General features: G+C 39.3%; 1 protein-coding gene across 1 annotated transcript in view; it reads right to left on the bottom strand.

Moving 5' to 3' along the window:
- The window catches only part of LOC126187619 (zinc finger protein chinmo), a 114,955-nt gene that overhangs the window by 25,834 nt on the left and 61,186 nt on the right, over nucleotides 1–27,935 (bottom strand). Inside the window, exon 5 of the mRNA XM_049928812.1 lies at nucleotides 7,398–7,580. Coding sequence (XP_049784769.1) covers nucleotides 7,398–7,580 — 183 coding nt within the window. The remainder of the gene's footprint in view (nucleotides 1–7,397; nucleotides 7,581–27,935) is intronic.

The raw sequence follows: 27,935 nt of genomic DNA, 5'->3' as shown, positions 1-27,935 counted from the left end.
CACTGGAAGGTTTCAGACAGATTATATAATGGTCAGACACAGATTTAGGAATCAGGTTTTAAATTGTAAGACATTTCCAAGGGCAGAAGTGGACTCCGGCCACAATTTATTGGTTATGAACTGTAGACAAAAACTGAAGAAACTGCAAAAAGGCAGGAATATAAGGAGATGGGACCTGGATAAACCGAAAGAAGGCTGCAGAGACTTTCAGAGAGAGCATTAGGGAACGTTTGACAAAAACGGGGGAAACTTATACCATAGAAGAAGAATTGGTAGCTTTTATAGCTGAAATAGTAAAGGTAGCAGAGTATCAAATAGGTAAAAAGATGAGGGCTAGTAGAAATCTATGGATAACAGAAGTGATATTGAATTTAATTGATGGAAGGAAAAAATATAAACATGCAGTAAATGAAGCAGGCAAAAAGGAATACAAACGTCTCAAAAATGAGATCGACAGAAAGTGCAAACTGGCTAAGCAGGGATGGCTAGAGGACAAATGTAAGGATGTAGAGGCTTATCTCACTAGGGATAAGATAGATACTGCCTACAGGAAAATTAAAGAGAGCTTTGGAGAAGAGAGAACCACCCGTATGAACATCAAGAGCTCAGATGGAAAGCCAGTCCTAAGCAATGAAGGGAAAGCAGAAATGTGGAAGGAGTATATACAGGATCTATAAAGGGACGATGTACTCGAGGGCAATATTATGGAAATGGAAGAGGATGTAGATGAAGATGAAATGGGAGATACGATACTGCATGAAGAATATGATAGAGCACTGAAAGACCTAAATTGAAACAAGGCCCTGGGAGTAGAAAATATTCCATTAGAACTATTGATAGCCTTGGGAGAAGCACCCATGACAAAACCCTATCATCTGGTGATCAAGATGTATGAGACAGGCAAAATACCCTCAGACTTCAAGAACAATATAATAACTCCAATCCCAAAGAAAGCAGGTTCTGACAGCTGTGAAAATTACCAAACTATGTTTAACTCCCAGTTGCAAAATACCAATACAAATTCTTTACAGACGGAAAAACTGATAGAAATGTTGGAATACATGAGACAATACTGACCCTACGACTTATCTTAGAACATAGGTTAAGGAGAAGGCAAACGTACATTTCTAGCATTTGTAGACTTAGAGCAAGCTTTTGACAGTGTTGACTGGAATACTCTCTTTAAAATTCTAAAGGTGGCAGGGGTAAAATACAGGGAGCGAAAGGCTATTTACAATTTGTACAGAAACCAGATGGCAGTTATAAGAGTCGAGGGATGTGAAAGGGAAGCAGTGGTTGGAAAGGGAGTGAGACAGGGTTGTAGCCTCTCGCCGATGTTATTCAATCTGTGTATTGAGCAAGCAGTAAAGGAAACAAAAGAAAAATTCGGAGTAGGTATTAAAGTCCATGGAGAAGAAATTAAAACATTGAGGTTTGCCGATGACATTGTAATTCTGTCAGAGACAGCAAAGGACTTGGAAGAGCAGTTGAACAGAATGGACAGTGTCTTGAAAGGAGGATATAAGATGAACATCAACAAAAGCAAAACGAGGATAATGGAATGCAGTCGCATTAAGTCTGGTGATGCTGAGGGAATTAGATTAGGAAATGAGACACTTAAAAGTAGTAAAGGAGTTTTGCTATTTGGGAAGCAAAATAACTGATGACTTTCGAAGTAGTCAGAATATAAAAGGCACACTCGCTATGGCAAGGAAAGTGCTTATAAACTACGAAAGTGAAACATGGACGATAAATAGTTTAGACAGGAAGAGAACAGAAGCTTTTGAAATGTAGTGCCATAGAAGAATGCTGAAGATTAGATGAGAAGGTCAGGTAATTAATGAGGTGGTATTGAATAGAACTGGGGAGAAGAGGAGTTTGTGGCACAACTTGACTAGAAGAAGGGATCGGTTGTAAGACACGTTCTGAAGCATCAAGGGATCACCAGTTTAGTATTGGAGGGAAGTGTGGAGTGTAAAAATTGTAGAGGGAGACCAAGAGATGAATACACTAAGCAGATTCAGAAGGATGTAGATTGCAGTAGTTTTTCGGTGATGAAGAGACTTGCACAGGATAGTAGCATGGAGAGCTGAGTGTGCCAAGGAAAGTCTTTCATTCTCGAGTTAGCTACGTGCTAAAGTTGGTAGAATGTGGGGGAGGAGCTAGTTAATATGTAATTGCACTCAGGGGTAATGGTCTAAGAAAGGTTGGGAACCACTGGTCTACAGCATGAATAAATTTTAGAAAATGCAGGCTGACTTTGGTGTATTGAATTTTATGCATTTAACCTGACCAGTTTCAGTTGTCAACCACTATCCTGGGAAAAAGCAAAAAACAATCCGACTTTTACATTTCATATAGTATGCTACAGATGAATGCCACACTACAGGGCACATTTTGGTACGAATCAACAGCTATCAGAGAAATATTGTGACTCATTCAATTGAGATACAAAAACTGTATCACAGTTGAACAAGTTACAAAATTTCACTTATAGCTGTTAATGTCTCTCAGTCAAATGAGGCAGAATATTTTCTGATAGCTATTGATGTGCATCATAATATGCCCTGTAGTATCATATTTGTTTGTCACATGATTCATGAAATCTAAAAGTAGTATTGTTTTTTGCTTTTCCCTGGACGATGGTTGACAACCGAAACTGATTAGAATAAATGTGCAAAATTCAATAAAGCAAAGTTAACACGAATATTCTAAAGATCATTTACACTTTCTGAACCTTGCAACACTCCCCTCCAAATGTTGTGCTATGCTGGATTGTCCAGTATTATGCAGCATGTTGTGTTATTTTATGCATGCAATGATGACTGTGAGTGTGCCAACAGTCAGAGAATTGTTTCAGGGCAATCACTGTGTTTCATATCGTGCCTTTTAGCATTATGTATGGCAATTAGACATAAGTGAATCATGACAGTGGTACATTTCTCCCACATTTTGATAGTTAGTTATGAAGTCTGTGGTGAACTTTGAATGTTCATTTAGAACAAAACCAATTGTGGCATAATAAACATACCTGAAATAGAGCTGTGATGGTTTTTATTAACATTTAGGATAGGAGCTGCCTGTGATGGGACTGGAATAGGATATGCTGGGTAGGTGTATCAGACAGCTAATGCACTTGGTCTTTCACAGCGGTACAGCCCATACGGCACAAGGCTGGGACTACATGTGGCAAAAGGATGGATCAAGATGTTGCACAGAGTGGGCGGGCAGACAAATACGACTCTGGGAGTGGAGGAAGGATTATGGATAACACCAATATCCCCCATGCCCATGTCGTTGCTGCTATGTAACACTATGTCTATTAATGTCCTTCCAACTCTAAACCCACCACCGCAACTCCTACACTTACCAAACTACATCGTTACATAAGCTTATTATTTATCTTTGGGTAAAATATACATACATATCCTCCAAAATAAGGTAAAAAGTAAAGCGATACTCAATTTGAAGATTGTGCTTTACCAGAGTGGTCCTATTGTAGGTAATGTGCCATTCCTCCCTCCTGCCTTTGAACTAACTTATCCACATACTTATTGTAGTACCTACAGTTTAGTGTGGATGCCAAAGTATGGTGTAACTAGCCTTCATTTTAATGTACACAAACTGTTGCCTACGTAAAACCACAAATTTATTGAAAGGCACTGGAAAGTGAGGGGATCAGCGACTACTGGCACTAACTCTCTTATGTGATCATACTCAAGTGTATGAATTAGATCACCAACCATTACTACTTCAATACTACATACACTACCTTGGCACCATCCAAGGTGATTACATGGAGCCATTATGAAAGAACTCCCAGCTCACAGTGGACACCTCAAGTGATGTAAGATTGTATCTCCAAGACCTTCTGTTACGCCTGAATGTCATACTCGTTTATAACGGTTTCCTCCCCGAGATATGTTTTCACTGTAATGTGCTACTTTAAACATCTGTGTAAGGTCATATCATTATATTCTGACCACCATACTCATCCTGGACGGTCAGGAATATATAGAAAATTCTACTGATGTTGCAAAATTTTTGTATGAACACACATTATTATTATTATTCACAATTTTATATACCTTGTTACAAAATTCTGATATGGATCCTACACAATTGTACAGTATCCTAACATAGATCAAACAAATATTTTATAAAAATCTCTGTGGGTTAACAAACTACAGTTCCTAATATACTATTGATGAAAGTTCCTATTTGTCTTACAACTGCTTCTTCCATTGTAACTAGTATATATAATAATTCCATATACTAAAAATCAAATGTACAATGCATTACAAATACACCTGGCAATTCCTTTCAGTGATTGAAAAATTTACCAGCCAGTGCTGGCTGCTGCCTCAGACCTGTTGCAAGTCCAGTGACTGTAAATGCATTTTATTGATGCTACTTGATAGTAGAAATGAATTTTTGGTACTAACCTCCCACTAAAACAACTGATAAATATGTTCTCTGAACAATATCTCACATTAAACAAATTTTCTGACACTTTCTGCTAAAGTAACAAAATCAGTGTTGTCCATCACCACAGCCCTCAATTCTTCTCCAAAATGGGGATTATTTCAGCAACATTTACTCTTTTAAACCTCCTCAAATGAAAAAGTCACTACATCATAGGTCACAGCCATTGGGACCATAAACCATGAATGGTTATCTGATCACCAAAAATATCACATACAGTGTTTGCACTGCAGCAGCATCTTTCAGAAAATATCCATACCTTTTTTTCCGTAAAACATTCACTGAGTACCAAATGGAATTAGTACTTTTCTCATTTAAAAATTTTTCTTGGACACACACACACACACACACACACACACCAGTCTTTCCTCTGCTAGGAATCTTAGTTCCTATACTACCGATGTTCCAATGCGGTATGAAAATCATCTCAGCAGTGAGGTTTTTCTCATTATTTCCTCTTTCTTCCACCAAAGTCCTAAGTTTGCAGCAGAGGAGGAGTTACTTGAGGAACTTGCTTATCCCCTGACACCTACAATGATGTCCATAGGGTCATAAAAATGCCCATCTTCTGATCTGCAGACAGGACCAAGAGATCATGATTGGATGGTTTTGTAACAATTTTTTTTCCTTTTCTGCTTAAAAACCCTCGTCTGTATTTTGGTGAAGCTGTTTTACTACAACTTTACTTCGTTGCTCTTTGTCTGCCAGCCATGAATGCTTATTGTTCTTCCACAATAATCTGTTCTACTGCCACTACTGTTTCTGTTCTAGACGTACTTGTAGGTTTAATCACATTTACAGGTGAAATCTGCTGTGCTTTCATCAGTTGAATAGTTCAGGTGCCAATAATAGCCTTTGATAGAGGTTTTTTGGTTGCTGGAATTTAATAAACACAGATAGCTGTATGGCCTTTAATGCATTCTTTCATCCTTTTCTTCACCTGAAATGTTTGAGAAATGGCACAACCTTTATCTTCATACGTAAACTTAAGGTGGAAGAGGAAGAAAGAAAAAGAAAGGAAAGGGAAGGAATTATTAATGTCAGCTGCATCGGGATGGTATGCAGAATCGGCAGCGACAAGTGAAAATGTGTGTCAAGGCTTTCCCACTTACTAGGCAGCTGCATCAACCACTGTGCCATCTGGACACAGTGTTTACCCCAATTGGGCGGAATATCTCAGTATGTCTCCCAGCCGACTCCCACTCCCACCAAGCGCTACCTATCTGCAGTCCCTGTCCATGTCCATGTCTTCCATGTTGGCTACTTTGAAATTCCCTCAGTAGGTTGAATGTTCATCCAAACTGAATTTAGTAGATTCATGGCCCACTAAGGCAAATCAGTAATATGAATGTGTGATGTCTGTTTTTTGGACAATGTTCCAAAAAAACAGATACCATGCATTCATATAACTGATTCCCCTCAATGGGCCATGATTTCACAACCTGCAGTGTGGACGCATAATTATGTTCGACCTCCTACTGGAATCTCAAAGTGCTGAGCATGGAGGGCACGGACAGGGACTGCGGATAAGGGAAGTGTGGGTCAGCTGGGAAGCGTACCAAGATAGTCCGCACAATTGCAATGAACACTGTGTCTGGGTGGTGCAGAGGTTAACACAACTGCCTAATAAGAGAGAGATTCCAGGTTCAAGTCCCAGTCTGGCACACATTTTCACTCATCATTACTGAATCCACATAAAGTCCCAATGCTGCCAACATAAATAATTCCTTCCGTTTTCTTCCTTTCTCCTCTCTCCACCTACAGTTTACATAATATGTATCACAGCTGTGGATTCCGTGCAGTGTCTGTTCTTTTGAACGTGTCCGAAAGAATAGACACCATGTGTTCATAAAATTCATATACTTTATATTATTATTCTCTTTTTTGAGGGCATTCTTTATCCCATAGTGAGTGCTGGTAGCATTCGATACACATGGGTGGGGAAGTCCACTGAATATACTGTTTGTAGGCAGCTGGACTGCTCCTTTATGGTGACTGGTGGCGTTACCAAAATATTGACACTTAAAACAGTGCATATGGAGTGACATACAAGGCCTAATTTACAGACAGCCAAAAACTTCCTACAGTGTAATTGTGCACCTTTGTAACATTCAAAATAAGTAAAGGGTTAGTTTTTGAGCCAACCACTCTCTTTTCCCTGTGTTGTTTATTTCTCCGACATCCTCACCTTCCCATTTCTATTGCAGTTCTTTTGTGTCTGTTTAGGATTTCCTAGCAACTGACAACACCCGTACTGATATTTAACATACTTTTCAGCTTACTTCTTATGACAAACTCTCCAATCAAAATGGCATGTAACAGTTTGATTACTTCGGTAGATTTTTTTTTTCCTTCGTCTTTGCTAGGAGTGTGCCACTGTTCAGCCTCTTGATGGATTTAAGAGGCCCTCCAATGCTTTACTCATATAAAAAGGTAACAGTGTTTTTAGATGTGCCTCCCACATGATGGATATCAATGAAAATGTTCACAGAACGAACTTTGTAACAGAGTATGTGCTTTCCTGAAGCTTCCTTAAAGATTTTAATCGTGTGCTAGACTGGAACCCCGGTTTAGTTTGTCAGGGAGTTTTATGAGAAGCATCATCCAAGTGGCTACCTTGGTAAAACTGTTTTAGCTAAGTATATTCCCCATTTAAGTAAATAAATAAAAGATGAAGTTATCTTTCTCATAACAGTCCTTCAAAAGCAAGTAAAGAGTAGTAGAGGAGTTGCTATTTTTTTTTTAAATTCATATATGAGGAAAGTTCTGTAATGTAACCTAAGTAACATTTTGCTCCTACAGGCTTGTTTGGAGATATAAATACACATATATTTATACAAATTCTCAAAAGTTATAGATTTTAGGCTATTCTAAAAAGAAAATCAGGTATTGATTAAAGTAACTGATCTCACCATCTGCTGTGGCAATTGAGCTGCCCTTCTGCGGTGAAACCTTCATATTTGCACCAGAGTTCCATACATTGATTGGAATCATTTCTGGTGCTTGTTCTGCACTTGTATCTGCATACATAGCAGTAGACGAAGTATGCTGGTCTTCTGAATGAGAGCCTGATATCTCCAACTTCACTCGCAAATCTATAAATTGAAAATTTGGTTCCACTATAATGAACAAGTTACTTCATACTAAATACTATAATAATGTGATAATTATATACTAAGAAAACACATAACAACAACAAAAGAGACTGGTCTGGAAAACAAGTAGTGAGTACCCAGTCCTTAAAAAATCCTAACATATGGAACCTACAACATTGCCTTACACAGACATAGCTCTATTAAAATAGTGGCTCATTAAAAATTCTAATGGCACCTGTACGTGGAAGTAGCCGTGTCATTGCACTTTGAAAAACAGTTGCAAGTTTGAGTGTTGAGACACACACACACACACACACACACACACACTGAAGTGCAAAACGTAATCAGGTTTTTCATTTAAATAAAATGCCTCCAGTTACAATCTTCACCAACTAGCACAAGTTTACAGAAAAAGTGTAGTATCACAAAAACAGGTATAACTGATAACAGCAGAGCACATTTGTGAGATAAGCAAAAGTCTGGGCTACCAACCATGTTCACCTACGCAGGCAATATGTGCCGTTTGAAGAACTGATTTAAGCTAATTGTTGCATATACATGATGAAGATTGCACATGAACTCAACACCTCCACTGACAGTATAGTCAATATAGTACACAATGTGTTGGATTACCAGAAGATGTGGCAACTCTCAGACGAGAATAAAACCAACTGAATATGGTTGTTTCTCCATCATGTAACACGTATTGTGCATCGTACTGTTACAGCTGACAAAATGCAGCTGCATCTTATGACACCCGAGACGAAAAAAAGCATCTATACCATGGAGGCAATCTTCCCCTCTCATAAGGACATCAAAACAAAAGTAGTTATCATAAAATTTGCAGTCACATTCTTTTGGGACATGAAGGGAGCACTGCTCATTGATTTCCTAACCCATCGAGAGACCATGAATGGTGCCATTTATTGCAACCTGCTAAAGCAGTTGCAAAAGGTAACTAGGAGTAAATGAGCGAGATCGCTTTGGTAGGTATTGTGTTGTTGTACAACAACACCCGACAGCACACGGTCTCTGTTCTGGACGATTTAGTTCAGTTTTTCTGATGGAGCATATTGGAACAACTCGCATGCAGCCTAGCTCTCACAATACATGATTTTCATATCTTAAGACATTTAAAAAAGCACCTGGTTGTCTTCACTTCAAAATCGAAGCCAACTTTCAGGACACTTTTGTTAAATGGTTCCTAAACCTGGATCCTGATTGCTTTTATTCCAGTTACAACAGACTGTGTTACTGACAGAACAAATGTTTAGATGATCATGGTGAGTGTAGGAAAGTAACACACACCAGTGCCTCAGTAACTTTGTTTACCTCTCTGATTTCCTGAATACACCTTTTCTGAGCCACTCCTGTATTTCTGAAATTATGCAAACATTTTCTAGCAGACCTGATCACTCTAGTACCCTTGGCAAAAAAGATACAAAAAAAAATTGTCATTTCCTCCATTTCTCAGCACAGGATCTCTCTCATTTTAGTAGTTATATGAGTGATTCTTAGTGCATACAATGCAACTAACACATTTTCAATATCTGTTCCAGAATTGCACTGAAAGAAAACTTAAGAACATATCAATGGTGACACCGAACAAAAACTTTAAGTGCTAAACGAAGACATTTCACACAAATCAAGAAAATTTGCTCAACAGATAGTTTTCTGAATAAAATCTTCATAGTTTTCAAGCAATTCAAATAGAATTCTCAAACTCAAGAAAATGAAAATGGGCTGTAACAACCTAATGGTCTGGACATTGTGTCTCTTTTTACGAGGGTGCCATACAAGACATGATGGATCTTTTGTCCCAAAAGTTTCTTCCTGGATTCATCAAGTTCTTCCATCAATTTAGAACTATGACATACTTCTTGTATCACAACGAACATTATCAAATGACAGGTGGCTCAGCAATGGGATCACCACTGTCTCTGGCAGTCATGAATTTCTTCGTGGAGCAGGCTCTGAACACGTTGCTTCATTCTTGCTTCCCACAGCACATTGATGACACCTTCCTGATATGGCCTCATGTTGAAAATACACTGCAGTAGTTGATCGATCACATGAATGGTGTCAATCGCAATATTAAATTTGCCATCGAGAGGGAGAAGGGTGGAAAGTTACTGTTCTTGGATGTTTCTGTTGAGCAGGAGGCTGGCTTGGTCGTTCAGTGTACAGGAAACCGCCACACACTGATCGATATCCTAACACTGATAGTTTTAACTATCTTGTACACAACACAGTGGTCCTGAGCATATTAGTACATAGAGCAAAAGTTATTTCTGATGACAACCACCTACAGTCTGATTTGCATTCATTTGAGACATGTTCAGACAGAATGGTTATAGCCAAGAGAGGCATTGAAATGCCTACAGCTGCCACCAAAGAAGGATAGCTTGTGAATTGGTAGGAAAAGTCAAGCTGGCTGCTTTTCTGCCATACTTTCGAGCAATGTGTAGCAAGTTAGGACGAATGGTGCTGAGACCTGAACAGAGACCAGTGTTCCGGCCATCCCCAGATACGAGACATGCTGTGATCTGTTATAGACAACATAGCTCTTCGCATGCCCAGTGTGTATGGTGTCCCTATAGAATGCAGCAGCATCTATATGGTCAGGCAATTTGTACAGCTGCAGAGCAGTGTACCGAGCACAAGCGACATATTCAACAAAAGGAGCTCGACAAGTTGGCCACAGCTGAGCCCTGCCTAGAAAATGGACACAAAATAAAGTTTGAAAATGCGAGCATCTTGGCTCATGCATCAACATATTGGCATTCCATATAAAGGGGGTGGCTGAGATTATAATGAACAGCAACAAGTTTAACAATGACCAGCACCACACACTTAGTGGAACATGGGGGCAGACTTTGGGTATTGAAAGGAAGTAAAGACAGATGCTTGACACTTGAAGGGAGGCAGGGGCGTTAGTTTGAAACATTGCGCCGGCCCCTTGTGGCAGACTGGAGCTGCTATGAGCTGCATAAGTCACCTACCATGCACACCATTTCAGCTCTCCCTGATTGGTGGCAGAGGCTGCAACCGTGCCTATATAAGCAAAAAACCCTGCCAGCACTGGCAGTTGGTGGTTTTTACTCCTGATGATGACTGTGGAGATACCCATCGAAAGCTCAAGATTTTATTCAAACTGATGTGGCTTGAAATTTGAGAAGATTTTATTCAGACATGCCGCAGCAAAAGACTCAAGGGCAGATAATGTTCCGTTTCCACATATAGATATCTGCACAGTTTTGCCGACTAATGATGTGGTGAACAGCTAGTTCACATCACACTTAACAAAACAAATGTAAAAATTCTATGGTTAATAGCACTATAAAAAAGTTCTCAGACTGGGGTGAAGTCATTAACAGTATTCAAAAATGCACATTGCACATTGCAGTTTCTCTGGGATATAATCCCTATCTACAACATATATCATCAATTTAACATACTTTCAACACAATTTATAATAATACTTACGCCGCCTGAGAAAAAGTCATTAAAACATTCATTAAAAGGGGAGATGGCAAAAAATAAATAAGTGTTTTGCTGCTTATATTCTCTTCCATAACTAGCACAAATGTAACAGAAAGAAAGGAAACAGCTATGCACTGCAATGGATACACCAGTGATACACGCATACACTATTATAAACTTTTGAAGAATTTCGACTGTGCACACAGCAGCACATTTAAATTAGAAGAAAACACATTTATGAGCTGCTTTAACAATTAAAATGGTAATATTTGAACTCATTGGCACTATACACATCACCATGACAAATTAAAAAGTTAACAATTTGACAATTATATTATTTCAAAATATTTTGGACAAAAAATGAATCTATTCACCTTATAAAAGAGTGACATTAATAATAATCTGTGGTGTTCATTCAAAATCACTTTCTACACACAATCACGTAGTCTGCCAAACACTTGAAATCTTTACATAGTGGGGTGGTCGGATAGTTAAATGGTCTACAGTGGTCTGTAGATATGAGGATCGTTTAACAAAGATTGAGACTGATACTCAAAAAACTTTATTACCAGAAAATTAATTGAAATCAATACATTTTCTGTGCAAATATAGTTGCCATTAAGAATGATGTACTTGTCTCATCTTCTCACACACTTTTGGAAGCTTTCCTCAAATCTATTTCATGATGATTGCTTCAAAATCAGCTCTAAAACCTCCAGTGTGTCATTTTCAATGTCAAACTGAAATTATTTGAGATCTTTTCTTCAGTCAGAAAATGCAAAGAAAGTCACATGGGGCAAGGTCAGAGCTATATGGGGAGGGTGCAGGTAGGGGGGGGGGGGGGCAACGGAGGGGGACTGTACAAAGACCCTTCTTAGCTAAAAATGAAGCTGCTGCTGCTTCAACATGAGGCTGCACATTGCCCTGGCGCAGTTTCCACTTTCCGTGGAGTTTTCACAGTTTCTTTGGGATATAATCTTTTATCAGTTGTCGCAGGACATTATACTTTTAGTACTCTGCATTTACTATCTGACCAATGGGAACTTCCATGTACACCATGACACAATAATCACTGGGACCTTATTGGCTGATTTCTGGATCCACACTTATGATGAGCGTGACTGTCCATTTTTTCATTTCAGGATCAAAATTCATCTCCAAGGGTTTCCACTATTCATCCTGGGCACATTGCCCCCCCCCCCCCCCCCCCTCCTTTCAGCTCATAACACCCTCTTCTATTTTTGAAAGCTTTATTCCAATGGAAACATGTGCAGCACATGACACTGTAGACTCAGTGCCCTATGGAGATCTTTAAGCATTTTTGAAGCAGTCTTCATCAGAATGCAAAACCTGATTGCAGAACGTTGCTCTCTACTTTTTGCATTTATGAACTTAAGATGTGGCTCAAGTTACAACCACATTTAAGATGCAACTGCCAGAGAAGGGCTAAAATCACCTGCAGAACTTGTAGAGAGGACTGAGTAGACAATATTTTGAATTGCAACCTATGCTGGAAACGCACCATTTCTGAGCTAGGCAATTGAAAACATAACTGCTAGACAGGTATGCAACCAGTCATGGTGGGTGTTGCTTACATCAGATAGGCTGATGTCATTTGATGTCCATCCTATATCTTTGACCTAGTTTGAGCCTCATTCACATGCCTGTGAGTGTTAGAGCAACTTGACTGAGTAAACATCTGCTGAATACCCCAACATGATCCTTCCATATGGTGAAGCTAACTGTAATGGAAGAGCTACTTCTCGCCTTTATGGTGGCCGTTACCCATAATGTCTGGCTCCAATGCATGCCCTTTTTGCCACAATTACACAATGGCTTCAAGAAAGGGATACCTTCATCAGCAGGCATGACTGTGACACACCAAGGAGATGCCGCATGCCTGATTTGGAAGAGACATACTATATCAAATTGATGAGAAACAATCAATGAGTACAAGAGCAAATGTGTGTGCAATGGACGTTGGTCACAGCACTGCTCAGAATGTTCTGCACGACAAACAACTACATCCGTACCACCTCCAGAGGATATAGTCACTAATGCCAGCCGATTTTCGTACCACACGTTGACTTTTGTACACAATTCCTGTGCCACTGCATCAACATGCCCCTAGTGTTTCCATGGCGTGTTCACTTCAGGGCTGTGTTCTCAATTCTCGAAACAGCCATTTCTGGGCAGACGAAAACCTACATGCGATACATGTCCAGGGATTCCAATACAGACGTGGTGTCAATGTGTGGGCAGGTATTCTGGATGAACATGTGATTGGACAATACATCCTTCCACTCACACTCATGTGTCCCATCTATTCGACCTTCTTACACCAAGTATTGGGCGTGTTGTTGGATGCTGTGACACTGAACATCCATCAAGACATTTGGTTTCAGCATGACAGCACATCCACTCACTTTTCACGTCACATTTGGTAACACCTGCACCAATTATTCGAACATAGACGACTAGGGTGAGGTGGTCCAATCATATGACCTCCATCTCCACCATATTTGACACTATTTGACTTTTTCCTCCAGGGTCGAATGAAGAGTTTTGTTTATGAGACTCCTGTAGAGACAGAAGAAGAACTGGTGGCATGAGTTGTTGTTGCTGCCGGACAAACTGCAGAAATACCAGGTGTCATACAGCATGTGTACCACATTATCATTCACAGATACAACACGTGCACCGAACTTGGTGGTTTCCACTTGTAGTGGATAAGAATGTTAAGCCTCCCCTGAAAGGAACAAAAACAGTTTAACTGTAGGCAAATGCATTTTTTAAAACTGATTAAGTTTCCTTTTTGTTTCTTTGGTTATTAACGAGTGAAATTGTGAACCAAGTGCAGGGTTGCCACAAGTTTTCAGTAGTGAAATTCCCTGATATTTCCCTGATTTCAAGAAAAATTTTAGCATTTTTCCCTGACAAGTTTTGAGATCTCAACGGTAAGAAAAGATGTAAGTTGAAAAAATGCAAGGACTTCTGTATTTCTCCCCCATGTGATCAAAAATCTTAAGTATTAACATAAACATATTTGTAATGAACTGTTTTTAGATGGAGAAAGCAAGACAGAGGGTATACGTGATTCATTAAGACCACTGTTGTTATTTTATTTCAATAAAATGAAGCAAATTTGATGACAAAAATATGCATTCCTCAGAGTTGCAAGACAGATTTAAAGTGCCTTCACTGATTTCAGAAATAACCTTAAAAAAAAAAAAGTAAGCCTCTTGAAAGCAAGGGAGAATTGTATAAACCAACATTATAGGTGACCACCAATAAAATGTTTGTTATTGTTGGTTATACCCACTGTGTTATGGTTGTTATTTTACAGATATTGTGTGACTTATCTTTCGAGAAAGATATGAGTACATAGCATACAAACCACTAGCAACTACCACAATTTTCTTCTTTGTATCATCCAGAAATTATTTTTCAAGTGCCAAAATGTACTAGAATAAATAAAATGCCTATACAACACCGCACTGTACTTGTGGTGAGAAAGTCGCAATTTCTGAAATCCATTGCCCATGGCCTCTGGCCTGCTGAGGAGCACCGCAGTCCTGGGACCTTGCATAAACCACGAAAATCCGACGCATTATGCCACACACAAACAGACCCAGCCTGTGAGCAGATCGACCGAGACTAGATCCGACGGGAAGGGCTTACAAATTAGTGGGAAATGATGGACTTCAGATTGGCAGACCCGATCCGTTAGAGATACCCACAGAAATGGCCTGCAGTTTTGGCCCATTATGGAAGTCCACTCATGTGGCCAGCTATTCACACGTCACAGACACAATGTTGATGAAATGATCAATCCACACAGCAGATAACTTGCACAAACATTCCGAGAATCAAATTTCCACAGCTTCTGCCAGAAAACATGAGCGCGCGCGGGCGCGTGTACGAGAATCAAATTTCCACAGCTTCTGCCAGAAAACATGAGCGCGCGCGGGCGCGCGTACACGCGCGCCCATACACACACACACACACACACACACACACACACACACACAGAGTCACAACCGCTGTCTCTGGCTGCTGTGTCAATGACCTCTGAGAATCATATCCAAACAAACCATTCCTCACACCTCCCTGCTTCTGATATACAGCTGCTAGGCTAGTAGCAAGAAAGGGTGCCAGCACTGACTGCAAGCTGAGGTGAGTGACAGGAAGGGGAGAAGCAGTGATAATGAGAGAGTAGGAAGCGGCACATGTACTCAACTGTGCCCAGCCAATGACAATGCATGACATCTCAGTAAACAAAGCATTTTGTCTACTGTGGCAAAAACACGATTTTTTCAGTTTTTGAAACTTCCTGGCAGATTAAAACTGTGTGCCGGACCGAGACTCGAACTCGGGACCTTTGCATTTCGCGGACAAGTGCTCTACTGACTGAGCTACCCAAGCACGACTCACGCCCCGTCCTCACAGCTTTACTTCTGCCAGTACCTCGTCTCCTACCTTCCAAACTTTACAGAAGCTCTCCTGCGTCACGCGAAAGGCAAAGGTCACGAGTTCGAGTCTCGGTCCGGCACACAGTTTTAATCTGCCAGGAAGTTTCATATCAGTGCACACTCCGCTGTAGAGTGAAAATTTCATTCTAGAAACTTTTCAGTTTTTTTTTTTTTTCCAAATTTCCCTGACACATTTGAAATTCCCTGATTTCCAGAACTTGGGGCAACCCTGTAAGTGATACACTGGGTCATGCCAAATAAATTACCTGTAAAAGTGGTTGTGTTACCAGAATGTTTTCAAATGGTTATAGCATGGAAACTATGTTCCTGGACATAGGTTCAAATTCAAAATATTATCTACTCACGTCTCAGTTGCCTCTACAAATCATATAAGTTTGTAGGGGAATTTTAGAATACCCTCTCCCTTTTTTCCCCAACTGAAGGCAATACAGTTCTGCAACACTATTAACTTATTCACTAACTAGTTTTCATCAATTGATGATAGCATACCATGTCAAAACTGGTTGATGAACAAATAAAATTTATTGCAAAGCACCAGGAATGTGTTCTTTTTGTCGATTCTTCTTGTGTTCAGCCAAACACGAACAGAGAATTCATTTAATAAATTTCTTTTTAGTTCCCTAATATAACATTGCATTTTCAACTCTTTTAACTTCAAAGAATCTACAAAAGAAAAGGTAAAAACAGTTCACTGTGACTTTTCTTTTAGACCAAGAAACAATAAGTATTTCTCATGATGACACACATTATTCTCTGTAAATTGACATGAACAACATGAACAATAATCTGACAGCTAGTACTGAGTGGTTTGTCCTTGACCTGCACAACTCTTTGCACAATTAATAAATAGTTATAACATAACTTAGTGGTGTCGAAGTGATAAAGGTTGATAAAGTTACAGTAATAACTCAGAGATATTCATACAGTGTGATTAAATTTAAGAATCACCTGCAGGTGACACTTGGTACACATCAGAGAATCTAAAAATATACCTGAAGTAAAAAGGAAATTACAATCAACCTTCAACATGAGGCAATAAAATCACAAGAAAAGTTCTAAAAGCAAAGACACAGAACAAAACTTGGGTTCAAAGAGGAAGTCATTAAACATTTGGGTTGTTCATAAAAATATGGAATCACAGATTAATTTCAAAGAGAAGCCTTAGCCAAATGAAAGCCCCCACAATTCCACAAATGATTGTGTTTACTACTACTACTAGTACTACTACATAACAATAATTTCAGAAGGAAAACCAAAAGAACAATAGATCAGTGGAACTTGTTTAAATGTAAGGGGGGTAAAAAGTGCATAGTGAAATAGGTACTAAAATCAATCACTTTGTTGATAAACTTGAGCTCCTCTCTGAATAGAAATGCCCATATTCAGAATAAATCTTCACATAAAACATGGCACATCATGTTTCTATGTTTCAAAGACTCATTTAATTCAGTTTATTCGTCTCATTATATTACACTAAATGGGAAGTGCTGAACTAAAACATATCATCCTGGTGATTACAGGAAGGTATATAATATCTGGAATGTAACTTCTGATGACAGTTCTTGTATTTCATTAAAGTCCAAATGTCTTCACAGTGGGTTTCCAAGATGACTAAGATACTGCTAATTAATGGTAGTTGCCCATGTGGTGCTTCACGAGAGTAGTACGCTAAGTGCTCACATAGGGATTTACTCTCTCTTTTTCTTTATTCTGAATACCCATTCATAAAAACAGTAGTACTAAATTACACACAGTCACACACTCTTTCACAACTTCTACTAGACAGTTACATATCTGATATTTAGAGACTGGACTTGTGACTGAAGCAAGTCATGTGGAATCTTATAAATACACTGGCAGCTCCTTGTCTAGAGGTTAGTGCTGCTGCTATATCACAAGCTGCACAGGTGTGATCTTCCAGCCAATAATGCCATAATTCGATCATTTCAATTATATAGGGTAGCAGGAAGGTTTTCCAACATTTTTGATTTTTCAAAAGAATCTGATGAAGTAAAACATTATGACTACCGCTCACTGTGAGGGTGAATGCCGCATGATGGGTTTGTAGGCAAGTGATGAGTTAAGGAAAGAATATAATGGTAACTGATCATTTCAGGACACATAATTTTCTGCCAAATGTACAGCTTGGTTTCAGAAGAGGCTTAACAACTGAAAATGCTATATTTTCTTTTCGCGGTGAGGCACTGGATGTATTAAACAAAAAGTTGCAGACACTAGGCATCTGCTATGATTTACCTAAGGTGTGTGTGTGTGTGTGTGTGTGTGTGTGTGTGTGTCTATCACTAAATGTTACTGTAGAAGTTGGTACTTTATGGAATGAGAAGTAGCTCACAACTGGTTTCTCTCTCACTTTAAGAACAGACAACAAAAGGTCATGCTCCACCATGATGAGAATGACCATGAGGGGCATCTGATTATGGCATGGTTAAGTGGGGGTGCCACAGGGATCTGTACTGGGATCGCTACTGTTTTTTTTATACATGTAAATTATATCCTTTCAATATGACAGTTGATCCTAAAAATTTCTGTTTGCTGATGACATCAACTTGGTAGTGAAGAATGTTGAGTGCAATACTGGCAATGTATCAAATACTGCAGCTCAAGACATAAATTCATGGCTTGAGAAAATAAACTGATGCTAAATCATAGTAAGACTCAGTTTTTACAGGTTCTAATACAAGATTAACTAAAATTGGCATTTTCATTGGAAAGAATACGCATATGATTAGTGAGTCTGAATAATTCAGATTTCTTCATGTTCAGGTAAGAAAGTAAACTGTCATGGAAAGCTCACGTCCAAGATTTTGTTTAAAAACTGAACACTGCTGTATTTACTGTTACAACACTAGCTGCAATAATTGCGGGTCCAACACAAAAATTGGTCTCCCCAATCACAAATGGTATTTTAGCTCAGAAACAGTTCAAGCAATATGATGTGTAAATTTGCAAAGCTCTTGTCAAGCCCTGTCCAGCAGTCTGGGAATTTTCACACAGGCCTTTCTTTAATGTAATTTGATGTAAACAATATGAGCTTATTCCCAAAAATTAGCAGCTTTCACTCAGATAGTGCTATGCAAAAATCCAAACTGTACTTGGATTGCACCTCCTTGAGTCTTGTGCAGAAAGGCAAGCAGTATTGTGCTGCACCCATTTTAAATTTAAAAAATCTTAGCAGTAATCCACGCACTTTCAAATCTAAACTGAAAAACTTCCTCATGAAGTACTCCTTCTATTCTGTCACAAAGTTCCTGGAAAAATAAAGCTAATTCGTGTGTTATATTGTTGATTATAGTAATATATACTTGCAACTTGTCACCTGCATAGGAGTCTCCTACACTTTAATTCATTTATGTTAATTTCAGGTACAGACTTATTCCATGGCCATGGAGATTTGCTCCACAATTTGGTCCTACAGAACCAGAAGTATAAAATAAAAATAAACAAAAATAAAATAATAAACGTGGGGCAGACAAATGGGGATTCATTCTAGTAATTATATGAGTTACAAATGGGGAAATCTGTTGGCATAAATAACATGGACAAAGGTCAGATTGTTATGGCCCAGAACCTGACAAAGTGTGTCTCCGGAACAGCAAATCTGGTTGGTTGTTTGCATGCAGCTGTCATCAGCATTTACAGAAAGTGGTTGAAACTTGGTAAAAGCACAAGGAGGGGACAAGAGTTGGATGTAAATACCTCATCACAGAACACGGAGGTTTGAAGACTTGCTTGTTCTGTAAAGTAGAATATGCAGATCTGATGACAGCATATGATGGCAGTGCTCCACAAATACTGTGGAGCACACTGTTCAAGGCACACAACTCCTACATGTTCCATGTTCACCCAATAATACTTTCAATTAATAATGCTGTGGGGTGACAGTCATTAAGGTTTTCATGGAGTCTGTGGTAGCAACCGAAGATACCGTGAACAACTGTGGGCAATGTGTACATTATTGCAGACCATCTGTATACCTTCAGGTTTGATTTCTTCCCCAAGCATGGCAACATCTTCCAGCAGGATGACACTCTGTGCCACATGGCCAGAAATGTGCTATAGTGGTTTGAGGAGCATGACAGTGAATTCACATTGATGTCTTGGCCACCAAATTAGTCTAAATTGAGCCTGATGGAACACATATAAGATGCTTCCACAAACTACTGACTTGTAATTTACAAAACTGCACTATCTATATGTAGAGGTCTGGTGCCAAATGCCTCTGGAAAGCTATCGATGACATGCTGAATACTACCACTCAGGTTCACTGTAGTACTGTGTTCCAAAGGCAGACCAACACAATATAAAAACAAGCTCTTAATGTTCTGGTTCATCAGTATAATTTTCTCTTCATGCAATTCATCACTCTATCCTCATTAAATGGCCACAAAGCATCTTTCTTTCTTATGTATCTTATGTTTGCAAACTAAAAAGATATCATGCCTCTTCATCTGTAAAAAAATTATAATTCAACAGATAACTTACTTATGGAAACAAAGGAAACTCACATGGGGCTAGATCGGAGTTTTAATGTTGGTACTAAAAAGCTTTGAAACAGTTAATTGACCTGTACAGTACTTTACCAAAGAGCTGGAGAGTTGTCATGGCGAACAACTTTAGAAGATAGTTTTCAGCACCTCTGTGAACTGAGGTGAGCATTTTTCACATTATGTTTGTAATGAAAATGAAATTGAGATGGACAGGACATGCAACTAGATAGCTAGTTAGTAAATGTGCCACAAAAAGCGATAAGATCAAAGTAATGCCGTAATGGAATGAAGTTAGTTGGAGCAACATGGATGCATATAGCTGACAACTGTAAAGCATGAGTAAGTCTAGTGGAGGCTATCAGCTAGCAATGGGTGTTAGATGGTCGATGACATGGAGCAACTATGTGCCACTGCAGGTTGCTCTGTTTCCCCACCTGCATCACTAACAAGTCAATAGGTATAGCACAATCCCTTGCCATTTCACCAGTAAACAGTTGTCATTTCACCAGTAAACAGTAACATACACTAGCGAGCATCTATGCTTCTGTGTTCCTTTCCTCTCGCTGAAAAGTGTAGTGTTATTACCAGTGTTGGAGTGTTCTGCATTTGTCAGTTGTTGCTCTGAACTAATGTTATCATATCAGCACTGTTTTAGTAGTAGTGTGATAGGTCTCAAGATGAGATTTGCAGCAAATAATTCAGATAAGAACTTGTTTGCAGGCTTCAAAGGTACTGAGGATTGAAAAGAGAATTTCAAACTACATACAGGGCTCATCAAACTTTTATGCTCTGTTCTTGAATTCTTTGGACAGGATTGGAATAATGGAGGTCCAATTTTAGAAGCTTCAAGAGTGGTAGACAGAAAAGCAGCTGCAATTAATATTCAAAGGTCTACATTTTTGTTAATTTAAAAGGAAAAAGGAAAGAAAGAAGATGAAAAATTATGAATCATCAGCATGTCATTCTGTCCTCAAAACACCAGGCAAGCAATGTCAATACGTACATGGGCAAATCGCAAAGTTGTGTCAGGGAAGTCTCCACCGGTACACACACATGATGGGATACCTTGCTGCTTTGAGACTAGATATATGCCCAATTCTATTTGTGATAGCCTTTTTGCATTCTAGACCAAACAAATCTTTTGAAGGCCATGTGAAATGATGGTCTGATGTTAGGGTGGCACAAGTTACGCAAGCTGTTGGGTATGTAGTTGGTAAAAAGCAATGAGGCATCCACTTGACACATAGCAGTACAACTTAAAATCTGCGCCAGGAATGTCAGCTAGTTCTAACTCTAACATTGATGATACATCATTCTGGAACTCCAGGTATGTGTGTTGTGCCTTGGTGAGTTTTGTGAAATCAATGGTGCTTGAAACACTATCAATGTGAGAAAGATGAAGAAATGCCACAATGTCAATGCGCAAAATATGCTTGATATCAGCACTGAACTGGGTGATAAGTTCCAAATGGTTGTACTGATGTGCTGAGCAACTGTTGTAGTTTTGTCAAATGGTGTAGGTGCGCAGCTTATAATCCATGAGGACAATGAACACACTGGCTTCTAACAGTGGGTGTAAGTACTCAATTGCCTCATACAATGTGAGAAGTTGTTGATCACATGTACTCAACTTTTGCTGTGATGATGATGGCTTATACAAACAGAAATTGAGTGGTCGCCATGTGGCATTGTGTAACTGTTGCAACAATGCACAAACAGCAGCCTGGCTCACATCTACCACTAGCACAAGGGGTACATGAAGTTCGGGCTGTGCCAGGAGTGTGGCATTCGCTATGCTCTGTTTTGCTGCTTTGAAGGCCGAACTCATCATGTCTGACCAATGAATCAGAGTATTTACATTGGTTAAGTGCTGAAGTCAGCAGTTCCTGTTATTCCGCTGAATGTCGCAAATGGCAATGATAAAAATTCAACATGACCAAGAAGTAGCATAAGTGCTTAACAGTGTCTGGTCATGTAATCTTCAGAATGGCTTCTAGTTTTTTGTGCAATGATTGTGAGCCTGAGAAGGAAATCTGATGGTCTAAAAATTAATTTGTGACTGGTCAAACAAACACTTAGCAGTGTTTAGGACCATTCCATGCTATTCTAAGCATTTTAAGATTTCAATTAGGTGTTGCTGATGCTGTTCTCCAGGTCTAAATGACAAGAATGTCATCCAGGTAGGCAAAACAGAATCGTAGGGGCAGCACTTATTTGACGAACCATTACCATGACTGTGCAGTGTTACATGGGCAAAATTTCATAAAAAGACCCTCAAATAAATGAAATGGAGTGATGATGGCTGTCCTGGGACTGTCCATTCTACCACCAGAATTTGAGTGAAGGCCCTAGCACAATTATACACAATGAACATGGCTGTGCCATGTAAAGTACAACTGTAATCCCACAATAGGAGTACAAGATACCAGTTTAGCACTGTTGAAACGTTAAGTGCTCGATGGTCACCGCACTGGTGCCAAGCACCACACTTTTTCAGGCACAAGGTGGAGAAGAGGCAACCATGGGCTACTTGACGGGGGAATAATGCCTTCTGCCATCACACTGGCCACACAGTCGAGACCTTTTTGTACAGCTCTACATGAGACAGGTGCGCCATTATTAGTCTTAGGATGGCGAACAGTGCTATGATGTATTTCTTTAGGAGCTTCCGGAGATCTTGTCACGGCTGGAAACTGTTGCAATAGATCTGCATACTCATCACTTGACACTTGGACAAGACTTGTGGTATGCACTGCTACACCACATTGGAAACCCATACCTGTCGGGTCGATCAATCACAAAGTTCCTTTCGAAGGCACAGCACAGTCCCAAATCTAATTCAAACCACTGAGTACCGCATGCTAATATCAAAGACTTGTTTGTCACAGACAAGCAGAAAAAAAGTTGCTGGTCAACTGCCGTAACAAGGTACATGGATTTCTGCACAAGTCTGTTCTGGTGTCCACCAAGAATTTCTGACTTGATTTTTGATCAGTGATGAGTAGGCGCCTACATAAAACTGCCACTGGCGTCTGAGTAGGCTCAAGGAGAGGTCCACTTGCGCACCTGGTCCAGGTGTTGAAGAGTTTGTTTACGAACGGCTATTGACCTCTTGCGGTAGCGACTCCTGTCATTGTTAAGAGTCGTCACGCGAGAAAAATTTCCTGATCTGTTTTGTTAACACATTGACATTGACTGCGAGAGAAACATACTCAGTGCACATAACCACTGATTTTGATACACTGTTAACACTGCACTGTCACTGCACTGACACAAGTGGGTGTCATAGCATCTTGTATTTTGTCAGCCATGTCTGCAACTGCATCTAAAGGCATCTCAGTTTGTGACACTGCATAACTCTGACTTGCAGTGGTTGGCAGCTACTCCACAAGGTACATAGCAGGTTGCAGGTACAATGCAGGTATCAATTTTGCTTCTCAAATGTCTCAGGTATTACAATGGTTTCCAGATGCCAATGTCTTCCGTGTCGAGAGTTGGCACATGCACTCTTCTTGTGAGGCAGATACTCTGTGGATCAGTGCTGCCTTGAGTTTTTTTTGTAGAAATTTGTCGGAGGTGATGCTGTAATCACTTCCTCGACCTATCCTGAGAAATGGTGATCCAGTTTGATAATCACCAAGACAAACTTCATGGAATCAGTAGATATTCTAGTATAGTGAAAGCTTGCCTCAACTTGCATAAACAACAGTGCAGGGTTGTGCAACCATGAAAGGGACAATCGCACAATGAGTCTGGACACTGGAAGTACTGTCATTCTGCAAAATTGTATTAACAGAAGTTCTTGCCTTTTCTGGGCTGTTTATGCGGGCTGATCACATCGGGGTTGCCAGTTTCGTAGAGGCTCGGTATAAGCCATCCAAACAGGTTCATTTTGGGTGTTATAATATTCAGCCAGGATGGTACACGAAATACAACTCTCATGCACCATGGCAAAATACTATTTAATACAACAAGAAGGAAAATATCTTGTTATGAAAAATAGTTTAAGAGACTGACATATGAAGAGAACCATCTCTCTAGAAGATTAATGTGTAGCTATGTACTCTACTGACATCAATGAAAGTTGCACTCTTGAGGTCAAAGAATAAACAGAACTTGTCGATGCTGCTCCACAGCGCCTTTGGTGGATGGTGCGTAAACATTTTGACAGCTGTGAAAAATAAAACCACAACACATAAGCAGCGGGAAGCACTCTCTATCACTGCAAGGAGAAAGAAAAGGAAGAAGATGAGAATGACGAATCATCAGCATGTCATTCTATGAATTGCCAGCATGTTATTCTCGCCTGGAACACCAGGCAAAAAATGAAGTTATGACAGACTGATAACCAAGATAGACGTATTCCAGCAGGATGTAATATGCAGAAACTTACATGGTTACTAACAGCACAAGGGCACCATACATTAAAAAATCTTATTTTTAGCTTCAAAGAAGCAGCATCATTTAATGATATCGTCTTTCCAAGCTTGGTTTCTGGCACAAAAAGTTTTCATCTCTGAAGTTTATGATCAAGGGTAGTGATATAGTGGTCTAGAGAAGCTGATATCTTCATACCGTGAATAGAATTTCATTTGACATCATCATGTAGCTTGATGAGCTGTGGGCTAATGTATGCACAAATGGGAAAAGTTAATGGTTTAAATTAATATACACAGTGTTGCTACAAGAAAAGAAAAGCTTTCACATATAATATTGGTCTCGAAGATTAATAAGCTGCAAGAGAAGCTAAGCTCTTACACATAATATTGATCTTTTTTGTGCATGTTACACTTTAAGCTACATCACACAAATGTGACAGTAAAATTTTTAACAACAACATAAATGTCTGATCTTCTGGGCTCGAAATTTTTCTAAATGGTTGTCCTCAAAGAATTATTTTTAAATGAGAGGTAAACACTCTGTGATTTCTTGTACATTCTCACACATGGTTCAGCTTGCATAAAAGGAAATTTACTTTGAAAGTAACATTTTTCAAACAACCATTCGCAATATTTTCCTGCGACCTGTTAGAAATAGGTTCGTTTCAGCAGTTGCCGGAAAGAGCCACGTAACAGGCATCACCGTGCTTGCGCAGCTACAATGGCACAGGAAGCCTGTATGCTCGTACATGTAAAACATTAGAAGATCTTATATTATGTCATAAAAGAAACAAAACATCAGAGGATAGTCCAAGAGTGCAGGAATTTCGTGAGCCATACTAAAATGCATAATTCAGCTTACAGTGCACATTCGTATGTCCAGATTCGGATGTAAATTTTCTTGGAGAACCAGTACTGTATTATCTCATGTTTGGTTCTTTATTATGGCATTATGCCATACGTGCTAGAAGATGAAAAGATGTACTTTTGAAATGGAGTGAACAGTTGAAACTAGCCAATAGTGTAGAATTAAACACTTTGTTTCAAATAAATTGACTGCCTTAGCGGAAAAGATTAATAAAAGCCAAATTTCTTTAGCAAACCGACAAAAATAACTTCATTGTTCTGCAAGGTGCTTACTGCTTGACTGTCAGAAAGGTGGGAATAAAATCTGAAACTAGTAACATATTTTAGCCTTCCGTAATTATGTGAATGTATTTTAATTCACTTGCTAGCTCCTGGCCACAGAAATCCATTTTGTTTTCACTTGACATGAGTGCAATAAACAAAGAGGAAACAGCAAATTCACTAAATGTAAACACGGGTCACGTAGAGACTATCCATCTTCCCGCTGTGCATCAGCATTGGATCAACGATATTTCCGAACCACGGCAATAGAAGATAGTGGTTCCCCTCCCCCTCCCCCCCCCCCCTTCCTCCCTCGAGTGTTTGTGGCAGGACGCCAAAAATTTGGGGAAAAAAAACGACTTTTCAAAAATACATTCATTTTGTAGTGCACATCTTTCTGAAGAGTATGATATATAAAACAAGTGTTCGAGGAAATGTAAGACATGTTATCTGGTCTTTAGTGTGCCAAATGGCAGTGCAACGCCTCTTCACACAGCATTCTTCTATCACACATCATCGTTTTTCGCTCTGTGGAATTCAAACGTATAATATTTTGTAATGGATGCCATCAAACTATATTCAGGACAGTGGAAATTAAAATGTCCTGTGGTGTCTCTCCTGCTCCCAGTCGCCCAGTTTGACATCCAGCCCCTCTTAAAAAACTCACAATTAATATTGGATGGGATTATTTGTAAACCGGAGAACAAGAACTCTTCAGAAAATTTGCACTCTTTATTGCCTATTAGCTGATAACTTGCTTTTTTTGTGTAACATATAAGTAAATATAGGATACATGAAACCAATAAAGACAAGTGACAAGTAAGACAGTACACATTTATTCAATCCTTAAGTCGTAGCATTTATTTCTCTCTAACCTTGCTACAGCTTTATATGGTGTCCTTTCCTTTCTGGGAAAGGATCTATTACCTCAAACTTCCTCAAACGTTCTGCCACATGAAAAAACAAAATGTCAATGTCTAATGCTGAAAAAGCAGTTAATACAAATAGTACCCACAATTGGTATGGTTTCTCGATCTGACTACGTGTATTTTGTCACTGTCTGCTAGATAAAATGAAATAGGCCTGTCTAATATTGCAGCAACTGTAACACACACCATATAAACAGGCCGTTTTAGCACAAATAGTCACCTTTTTTTTTTAACATGACAGAATATAATTCAGGAAGTACGAATATTGAATGCCTATTAGGCCTACTACAAGCAAAAAGCTTTATGTCCGGAAATAGTTTCACATTTCATTCATACACTCCAGCTTCTCAAGCATGAGATTGAAAAGTAGTAGTACGAAATTTTTATATAAATTTGGAATTATCATATTCTTCCATAATTTGTGTGATGTCCCTGTTTCTTCGCCTTCCTTGTTCTAACAAACAATCATGTCATCACTAATTCTGTAACTATTCCTGCCAGTGACAAAACTTATTCTCTAGTTAATTTCACGAACCCTGCCACAATCAACTACTTTTATTCTCTGGTCAGGCGTGTTCATACAACGCATTTTCCATGCTACTCCCAGAATAGAACTTAGGTGGCTGCTACCGGGGTCTGTACAACTGGCCGTTACTTGTGTAGCGGTCTGGCCAAAAATTTTCTATCAAATTTCATTTTCTTGGATAGACCGAGAAGATAATATGTAATCTTTCTTATTTGTTATTCCTATTAATTATAACAACATTGATCATTCACAAACCCAGTCAATCACATAAACAAATAGCGATTGTCATTCACCCGTTTGGCTTTATTCCGCTCAGCTCGTATAGCCCCCTCCCCTTCTGTCTGCAGGGAAGTTTATTCCTAGATGCGATGTGGATTCCCCTGGCAGAGACATGACAGTACGCACACATTCAAAAATCAACTTATGATCCATTCAGAAATAAACTTAGAATATGTTCACAAATGTTAAAAAAACCAACAGAGATGCATTTCAAAATCATATGAATAATTGATAGACCAACGTGCGTTGGATAGTGGGCGCTTTGTGAAACAAGGCTTTTTCCTCAAGAATATGAATTCTTGCCATCTGGAGCAGATAGCCCAGTTTGCCCCCATTGAATCTGGCAGCATTGTTTCTTACCAGTTAAAATTACAAAAATTTAACTGAAAACTAAAAACCAAAAAATTCTCGGAATTCTAAATATTCCCGGGCTGTTCCTGGTTTTCTCCCAGACGAAAAAATTTCTGGGGTTTTGCCGGTTATCCCGGGTCGCATACACCCTGCTGAATGGCAATGGCAGCATACAGTCGAAAGTCACAATTTGCATTCGATTTATATAATGCCTGTACTGGTGCCAGAATCCCTTTGTGAAAACTACTGAATCCTACATTAAGACAGTTTTTGAAGAAG

This window comes from Schistocerca cancellata, chromosome 5 (assembly GCF_023864275.1).
Source record: "Schistocerca cancellata isolate TAMUIC-IGC-003103 chromosome 5, iqSchCanc2.1, whole genome shotgun sequence".
NCBI classification, from domain to species: Eukaryota; Metazoa; Arthropoda; class Insecta; order Orthoptera; family Acrididae; genus Schistocerca; species Schistocerca cancellata.
Note: the sequence above shows the minus strand (reverse complement) of the source record. Positions and strands in the feature narration are given on the sequence as shown.